The 9,283-nt window shown below is 44.7% G+C and overlaps 1 protein-coding gene and 1 non-coding gene across 3 annotated transcripts in view; both read left to right on the top strand.

Annotated features, from left to right (window-relative positions):
* Positions 1-2,066: 2,066 nt before the first annotated feature.
* The window catches only part of Iars1 (isoleucyl-tRNA synthetase 1), a 46,086-nt gene continuing 38,869 nt past the window's right edge, over positions 2,067-9,283 (top strand). Inside the window, exons 1-4 of one of the 2 annotated variants that reach the window (XM_052156355.1) lie at positions 2,067-2,141; positions 7,035-7,160; positions 7,801-7,957; positions 8,163-8,282. In XM_052156355.1, the coding sequence (XP_052012315.1) occupies positions 7,042-7,160; positions 7,801-7,957; positions 8,163-8,282 (396 nt within the window). In that variant the 5' untranslated portion in view covers positions 2,067-2,141; positions 7,035-7,041. Of the gene's footprint in view, positions 2,300-7,034; positions 7,161-7,800; positions 7,958-8,162; positions 8,283-9,283 lie in introns of both variants that reach the window. The other variant, XM_052156354.1, reaches the window with a different exon arrangement.
* On the top strand, positions 4,236-4,368 carry LOC127665316 (small nucleolar RNA SNORA84). Its single transcript, XR_007973365.1, has one exon. It is a non-coding gene; the product is annotated as a small nucleolar RNA SNORA84 (small nucleolar RNA).

The following is a 9,283-nucleotide window of genomic DNA, read 5'->3' as shown; positions in this document are numbered from 1 at the left end:
TAGCAAATGATCCTAGTAAAAGCCACAATTTTGCTCGTGTATACTTAATTTGGTTAGGATTCTCTGCTCTCTATATAGTCATTGGGGTGCATTAGCTTGAGATAGAGGTTCTGCTTAGTCTCACTTAATGTCTATCCAAGGGCTTCTTTAAAGTGTGGCAATTCGAAGCCAAAGGCAAGATTTCACAGAAACAGGAAACATGCTTCCAGTCTCTTGAGGTCTGGGCCTATACTTAAAAGTGCCAAGGACTCTATTTCAAAGCATTGACAAATGGCCTTCCCATTCCCAGTTCTCTGTCATGAGATGTAACATGAGCTGCTTCTTCCTTCCCGTAGTCACCCCTATAGTTTGCCCCATTTTACACTCTGACTACTAAGATTTGCTGTCTTGTTTGGGGCTTTCTGCAGACTTGGCAAGCACTCTATCAGTGAACTATATTCCCAACCAGTTTTACCTCACTTGCTCCTTTAAAAAAAAGTTACTCTTGAATCCAAGTAGTATTATTTTGACCACAACCAACATCTTCCAGGATTTTGCTTTGTGTTTTTTGAGACAGGGTTTCTCTGTGTAGCCCTGGCTTTCCTGGAACTGGCTCTGTAGACCAGGCTGCCCTCAAACTCAAAGATCTGCCTGTCTCTGCCTCCCAAGTGTTGGAATTAAAGGTATGCACCACCACCACCACCCAACCTATTTTCCTTCCCAACAGTAGTTTATAGTGTTTCTCAATCCAAATTTTTAAATAGTCTGGTTTAGTCTACACTACCCATAGATTTCTTTCGCTTTGTGCAGGGGCCTTTGTTCTATTTCTGTACTCTGAACAGAGAACAGACGTGAAGTGAACCAATTGGCAATTTAAAGAATGCAAAACTTAAAAGTTGCCAATATTTCTGGTTAATAAGGATACTCATAATTAAGAAAGCAACAAGCACAGACAAATACTACATCTAATCTTTGACACAATAGGGCCTAGAACTGTTGAATAAACGCTCAACAGTTATCAAAATGTTCTAAAATTTACTGAGCTAAATTTATGAGCTAAATCATTTAGGCCGGTTTTTTGTTTGTTTTTGTTTTTCTCTCACTTAATTTCACCTAATTAACACTGTCAACTTATCAAGGCCACGACTTTTCTTTCATAGACTGGTGTCCATGTTCTCTCTTTTTTTTTTTTAGACCAGATCTGGAAGTACTAAGTAGATATATAATAATACATGTGAATTTTTGAAATGAACCATTCCAATGACGTTCAATAAAGGGTTCAGATTATTGTTAGACCCTCTTCCCTTTTCTTGCCATTTACCACGTGGTAAGCAGTCTCCAGGTTAATTTGTGACTCCCAAAATGATTGTGGAAGTCACTTGTTAGAAGTTTCATTTCTAACAAGTTTTAGATGCCATCACAGCTGGGAATCTAACTCAGTTGGCAGAGTGTGTGGCTATGGTGCACACACTTATTCACAGCACCATATAAAAACAGGCGTGATGTCTAACTCCTCGTGGAGGTAGGAAGCTCTGCAGTTCAAGGTCTGCTGTTTAGGAGTTCCAGGGCCAGCAGAAGATACATGAAACCCTAAGTCTAAACTAATCTTATATAATGTCAAATGTCCAGATCTTAAATATACTCACATATGTTTAAGAGTACTCTCATATATTGACATATATTTAAGAATATTGGGGCTGGAGAGATGGCTCAGAGTTTCGGCGAACTGGATGCTCTTCCAGAGGTCCCGAGTTCAATCCCTAGCTTTCACCATTCTGGCTTACGAGGCATACATGGAGGCAGGAGACTGTGTACAAATAAATAAATCTTTAAAAAAGCGAGAGAGTCCTCATATATGGACCCAGGACGTATGGGTGTCTCTATAGGCCAAGACTTGGGAGGCAAGAAATTAGCCACAGGTGAGTAGCCACTGATCGGCCGGGTCAGGGCTTTTGAACACCTTCTCCTTTCTTTGCAGTGACGCTCCCGTCCTGCTCTGCAGTTAGGCACGGACCAATCGCCACACGTGTTGTTTGTGGGTGTTGGATGACACACGCTGATTGGGCGGCGCGGAGGGGCTGAGTCTGGCACAGTATTGCATCACCTCCAGACGCAGAACGTGGTCTCAGGCTGCAACCTGAGCGAGCTGTCTGGGTTCCCAGGTAAGCCGCACCCTCCGCCCTTTTGGGGCCGCAGAGCGAGGCCCGCCAGTGTAACAACCTCCCGGCAGCACGAGGCGGTGAAAAGGGAGCACGCTGCTTCTGGCCGTGAGTGAGCTGCTGGTACAAAGCGATTTCCAGAGAGCCTTCGTGAAGGGAGAGTAAGTAACACTGCAGAACTCAGAGCTGCACACAGATTCTGGCCTGGCTTATTGGGTGGAGGACTGAGATCCTTAGAAGTACCCCCGTCACTTAGTGGGACCTTGGTGGCTTATGAGCAGGGAGGTGTGAACATGCAGGGTTATATAGTATTCGGGAGAAGATCGGAAGGTGATTGAGGTCACTGCCAAGTTAGATGTTTAAAAGAACTAACCTAGGAGCCTTTCTGAATTCCGGGCTTCTCCCAGCTGAGTCGGGATTCGCGTGCACTTATCCCTGGCTACCAAGATAGGTTATGCGCCGCACGTTTGTCCTGGGCTCACAGAATCTGGTAGTGCAGTTTAAGCTCATGGTTAGCGGCTATAGAACAAACTATTGGGGTTGGAGGTGAGGAGAGATGCCTTATCAGGGTCTCCTATAGGCTTGGACTGAAGGTGGGCAGAGATAATACTCAAAGGTTTGTGTGAACCCATCCTGTCGGGCCAGAAGATAAGGGGGTCGTTGTCATTTTGGCTTCAGATATGTGCGTGATGGTATGTGAGAATGTAGGTAAGTTTCCAACCTAATGAATTTGTTGTTTTCATTTTTGGTGTGCTAGGGAAATAAGCAAAAATCATTGAAAAAACTTACATAATACAAATTGGGGTATCTGAGACTTGCCCTTTTGTTTCTCAGTGTATAGGTAGAAAGTATAGAGTTGGTTCTTCTCTACTACTAGTTCTGCACCTGGGATTTCAGCCACCCTGTGGTCATGCTATGTGGTTAGGTCTGTGACATGTACTGTACATGTACAAACTATTTTCTTGGTCATTATTTCCTAGCAATAATGATAGCAATTGTGTATCTAGGATTTTAATGTAATAGGTATGATAAGTAATCTAAAGATTAGTTAAAAAACACAGGCGGATGCATGTAAATTATATGCTAATACTATATTTATAAGAGACTTGAGCATCCTAATATTTGGGTATTCAAACAGGTCCTGAATCCAGTACCCTGTGGATATGGTGGGATGTTTCTGTATGACTGGCATGTGTGTGTGTTTTGTTGTTGTTGTTGATGATGATGTCTTAGTCACTTGTTCCTGTGACGAGACACCCTGAGTGACAATGAAATGCCATGTTGTGGAACACAGTACATGCATGGTGCATAACACATACATGGAGATAATACCTATGCATATTAGAAAGATGGATAGTGGAGCCCTTTGGCAAAGTTAAAAGAGAAGTGAGGTGTAAAAAGTAAGATGGTGATGTATGTCTCTCCCACCTGGCTTCAAATTGTCATCCTGCCTCTGCCTCCCAAGTAATGGTATGGTAGGTATGTGCCAACATCAGCAGCAGTATCCATGCTTTGTGGGATACTTTCTCCAGATAAATTGAGATCATCTTAAGCAAAGGCTGGTAGAAATAATGTAGAAGTTGCTAAGCGGACAGATAAGGGTATGCTTCAGTAGATGGCGTGCGTGCCTTGCATGCATAAAGTTCTGGGTTCAAGCCCCAGGCCCTAGAAAGCACACGTCTGAGCTGGAAAGTTGTGGTGTACACCTTTGATCCCAAGGCTTAGGAAGCAGAAGCAGGCTGAACTCTCACCAAAACAAATAACAAGAAAACAGACAAAAACCCGAAGCACTTGTAATCCCAACATTCAGGGGGTAGAGGCCAGCAGATCCGAAGGTCAGAGTTATCCCCAGCTACTGGGGGGGGGGGGGGTGTTCAAAACCACCCTGAACCGTATGGGGCTGCCTCAAACGGGAAATGAAATCTCAGAGGAGGAAGCAGAGCTAAAATGTCCCGAAGGAGTTACAGAATAAGGAAGAAAGGCCTGGATTGTGTGTGTGTGTGTGTGTGTGTGTGTGTGTGGAAGGAAGATGGGTGGGTTACTGTGCACAACCTGGCAGTATTACCTCCACCAATGTCTGTTCCCCCCTCCCCCACTGCCCTGTGGTTGCTGGAGGCTGTTGTGCAGGTACAGTTCTCCAGTGGATATAATGGGCTAGAAAAACCCTGTGATTTATGCATGGAAGCTGTTTCTTCTCAGCAGCTGCCATAGCCCGGTCATTGGTACATTGTTCTTCCTTAAACCCTCTGTGCCACCTTTATATTTCTGGAACAATACTGTGGTTCTCAATCTTTGGAGACCAGCAGAAGCAACATACAAATTCCAGTAAAAGCTCTCCTTTTGCTTCCCAGAAAGTTTAGATCTCATGTTCTTAACAGAGGTTGGGTAGATATCACTGAATCATCAGGGCCCTGTGAGTGATAGTGTTCCAAGTGTATTCTGCAGGAGCCTCTCCTAGGGATCTAATTTAAGAGCACATTCTGACTCCTGATGAGTCTGCATCTCTGATGGCTCCCAGAGACGAGAGCTGTCACAGCAGTAGATTCAAAGGGGCAAAAATGAATGCTCAGAGACCTAACGATCTCTTACCAACCTCTTGCTCACTGAACCAAAGAACCTTGGTACATCAGTAAATGCAGAGACTTCTTTCCATCTTCAAAAGACTGAATGCTGTTGTAACGGCTGATCCAAAACGCCACGTACTTCTCAGTAATGTTTAATTCTGTGCTCTGATTGAAAGGGGCTATTTTAGGTAAATGTCCCCCCTGTTTTGTTCTTTTTTTTTCCTATAAAACACTTGAGAGATACTTGAATTATGGAAAATTAATGAACATTTAAGAAACATGTCTTTTTCTATTATTTTGGTCACAAACATCTCTTGGTAGCCTCAGTCATAAACTCAGCTGCTTTCAAATCAGCTTGAGGCGTGTAGGCCTCCTCGCCTAGATCAGTCACGCTAGGCTGTTGGGATCTCTGAGGACACGGGTTTCTGTCTTCTCTATTCTTTCATCATTAGCAATCCTGTCCCTTTCTTGTTGAGTTTTGGCTTAAAAATCTGGTCACCAGCTTGCTTAGAATTTAAATGAGAATTCACACGTGCATCATATATATGAATAAATAAGGCAGGGTCTTTGTTTTGAGACAGGATCTGTATAGCCCTGGCTGGCTTGGAACTCAGTATATAGACCAGGCTGGCCTTGAACTGCCTGCCTCTGCCCTCCAAGCTCTGGGAGTAAAGGTGTGTGTGAACCAGTATGCCTGGCCTAAGGTTTTAAAAATACATACAAAAGAAGGAAAGAGGTGAAGTGACTTAGTTTGTGTTTCTGTTGCTTTGACAAGACACCATGACCAAAAATAGAAAGGGTTTATTTGACTTACACTTCCATGTCTGTTTATCACTGGAAAAAGTTGAGGCAGGAACACAAAACAGGGCAAGGTCCTGGAGGGAGGCAGGAGCTGATGCAGAGGCCATGGAGTGGTGCTGCTTACTGGCTTGCTCCCCATGGCTTGCTCAGCTCGCTTTCTTATAGATCCGGGACCACCAGCCTAGGGATGGCCCCACCCACAGTGGGCTGGGCCCTCTTCATCAATCACTACATAAGAAAATGCCCTACAGACCTGCCTACACACAATCTTATAGAAGCATTTTCTTAACTGCGGTTCCTTTCTCTCAGATAACTTTAGCTTGTGTCAGATTGACATAAAGCCATCTAGCACAAGAAGTGATTGAGGTAAGACACCCCTCTGGCTCCTACGAGCACCAGGACTTAAATGCAAACACCAAGGGAACTCCCCGGAATTTAGAAGTTTTAAAATTCGGCCGTGAAAAGTTAGTCCAACTCAAAGAGGGCCAAAGGCAGATAAACATTAATCTTCAGACGATATACAGGGATGAGAAGCATGTGATAAAACATATGTGCTGCTTTGTGACACGTGAGGTAGCTCCGAGCTGAAGTTAGCATGGAGTGGTGAGGAGGGTATAGACAAGTGGGCACCCCATTCGTGGCTGATGGGACGTAAATCATGCAGTCCCTGTAGAAAACATTCTGGTGGTTCCTCAGAAAGTTAGAAACTGAGTTACATGACCCACAAATTCTGCTCCTAGCTAACCATATACACAAGAGTGAAAACATGTTTTTATAGAAGTTTGAACTTAATGTTCCTAACAACCTTAGAAACTAGCTAAAAAGGCCAATCAGTTCAAATGTGAAAACTGACGATTCATGTGAGAACTGATGAACTGATACATTGTGGCAAAGCTGGGTAGACTATGAATGTGTTTTATAGCATGACTGCCCCTTCAAAACTAAGTAAAACCACATGTAGGTAATTCATGTGAAAAATTCCAGGGGTGGTGGTGGTGGTGGTGGTGGTGGTGGTGGTGGTGGTGGTAGGGGCAGGTTTTTGTTTGTTTTTATTTTTGTTTTTTCCAGATAGGGTTTCTCTGAAGCCCTGGCTGTCCTGGAACTCACTGTGTAGAGCAGGCTAGTCCAGAGATCCTCCTGCCTCCACCTCCCAAGTGCTAAGATTAAAGGCATGTGCCACCACCACCCAACATGAACATCTTGTCTTACATGAAATATAAATGGACAACAGAGTCAACAAGATTAGTTGCTAGGGGAACTAAGGAGAATGTGATTGCTAATGGTTGTGGGGAAAATTGAAAATATTCTGAAATAATGGTGGTGGTTATACGCCTTTAAATATCCTAAGAATCAGCTGACTTGAATTCTTTAAAAGAACACACTGTATATTATATACCACAGTACCCAATGAAGCTTTCTGTTTAACACACAGTGTGGACAGTCACATGTATATGCACTTTAATAATTGGTTAGCCTGCTATTCCTAAATTAAGAATTGCTATGACTGTAGCAAATTTGATTTCTCTCGCAGCAACAGAATGGTTCAACAGGTTCCAGAAAACATCAGTTTTCCTGCTGAAGAAGAAAAAATCTTGGAGTTCTGGTCTAAACATAACTGTTTCCAGGAATGCCTAAAGCAGTCAAAACTCAGGCCAAAGTACGTGAGTTTCTGCAGTATAGACAGACTCCCTACCCGTGGCTGTTTCCTGCACTGAGTTCCCTGAGCATGCACCCTTTGTTCACCTGTTAAGTGTTCTCGGAGTCCGTGCCTCTCCGCACTGTAGGAGCCCAGTAATGAGCCCTGAACGAGCGAGTCCCTGGCTGTCAGAAGCCATCGGAACGGAGATTGTTTACCGATTTCTTTCTTGCATTTACAGTCATCTCTGCCCTCTATGGGTGGGTCCTACAGGATTCTGGCCTGAGTCTCTATTTGTAGGAAGGACTACTACCAATGTTAGTTAACTCAGTGATTCCATTATGATCCTTCCCTTCGAAAATTTTATAATGGGCATCCACTGCCCTGCTTCATTGATAGAGGTACCACAGGATCTCTCATAATCCTCAAAATAAATGGAAAGCGGGTGACTGGACAGCCTCCCCTCCCCCCAGCTCTGTCAGAATGGCCTTTCTGCAGGCTGGCCCTTCAGTAAAATTCTAATCAATTATGTCCCCTTTCTAGTCCTATTGATTGCACTCCCCGCCCCCCGAACATCTTAATACTATAACTACTTGCTACAAAAATGTCCTGAATGTCTGCTGTTTTTAAACGACTCACCGTACTTTGTATCACCTGTCAGGTTTACCTTCTATGATGGGCCTCCCTTTGCTACTGGACTGCCTCACTATGGACACATACTTGCGGGGACAATCAAAGATATAGTTACAAGATACGCTCACCAGAGTGGGTTTCACGTGGACAGGAGATTCGGGTGGGATTGTCACGGCTTACCTGTGGTACGTCTGAGTCTCCGCTCTTGTGATGTTCTCATTATGAATGAACCAGATGCCCCCATGGGTTCTTTTCCATACCATTAAGTATTGTGTGGTGTCGCAGTAGAGTTGTCTTTGCATGTATTTATTTCAGCTACTTTGGTTTCTGTTGCAGCTTACTCATATTAGGCGTGGCTGTTAACATAACCATCTTACTTAATATTTTCAGGAGTATGAGATTGATAAGACACTGGGGATCAGAGGGCCGGACGACGTGGCCAAAATGGGGATCGCGGAGTACAACAGGCAGTGCCGAGCGATTGTGATGAGATACTCCACCGAGTGGAAGGTAGGCCAGGTCACAGAGTGCTTGAGGTCCCCACCCTTTAAACGTTAATCCCATGAGGAAGCACTACATCTAGGTGTTGCTTTTGGTGTCCGGTTCTTTTTTTGTTTTTCTCTCTATCCTCCTGCCACAGTCATCTTCTCTTTAAAAGTCTCTGCACTTGGGGCTGGAGGGTTAAGAGAACAGGCTGAGCTTCAGGGGGTCCTGAGTCCCATTCCCAGCAACCGCATGGTGACTCTGGGATCTGATGCCCTCTTATGTTGTGTCTGAAGCCAGCGACAGTACTCACTTATAGTAAATAAATAAGTCTTTTTTGGTTTGGTTTGGTTTGGTTGTTTTGGGTTTTTTGTTTTTTGTTAATGATCTCTGTATTTATCTCCTGGTATTCTTGGTGGCCTAACGCTCAAGTCTTTAGGCCTCAGGAGTCTCTGTGCTAGAGATACAGGCACACAGCACTGCCCTCCTTCTTCTCCTGGACCTTCCTGCAGGCTGCCCCCTCCCACAGGGTTCCCCTTAGTGCCCTTCTGTCATGACCCCGAGTGGCTTCTGCTTATTGACTTATAGAGTCCAGTTTCATTAGCACGAAAGCCAGAAAGCCAGAGCTCACTCCGCCCCCCCCCCCCCCCCCCCCCCCCCCCCCCCCCCCGACTTCACTTCCATGCCTGATCGCCTGATCCAGTGGGGGAGTCCTGCTGGGGTGAATGCCACCTTACTGTAGATCTGCTTTTAAAATCTACATTTTTGTCCTGATCCCCATCCCCCCCACCCCACCCCCAGCCCTCTTAGGACAAAGTCTCATTGTGTAGTTCTGGCAGGCCTGAAACTTAATATGCAGACCAGGCTGGCTTGGAACTCAGAGAGACCTGCCTGCTTCTGCCTCCCGGGTGCTAGGATTAAAGGTGCGTGTCACCAGGCTCTACGTGTTTCCAAAACTGTTTCACTTTGAGATAAGCTAAAGCACGTCACTGTCCACTGGTCAGAAGCAGTCCCTATGCCCTGCATAT

Source organism: Apodemus sylvaticus, chromosome 14 (assembly GCF_947179515.1).
Source record: "Apodemus sylvaticus chromosome 14, mApoSyl1.1, whole genome shotgun sequence".
NCBI lineage: Eukaryota > Metazoa > Chordata > Mammalia > Rodentia > Muridae > Apodemus > Apodemus sylvaticus.
The sequence above is the reverse complement of the archived record's forward strand: the minus strand, read 5'-3'. Positions and strand labels throughout refer to the sequence as shown.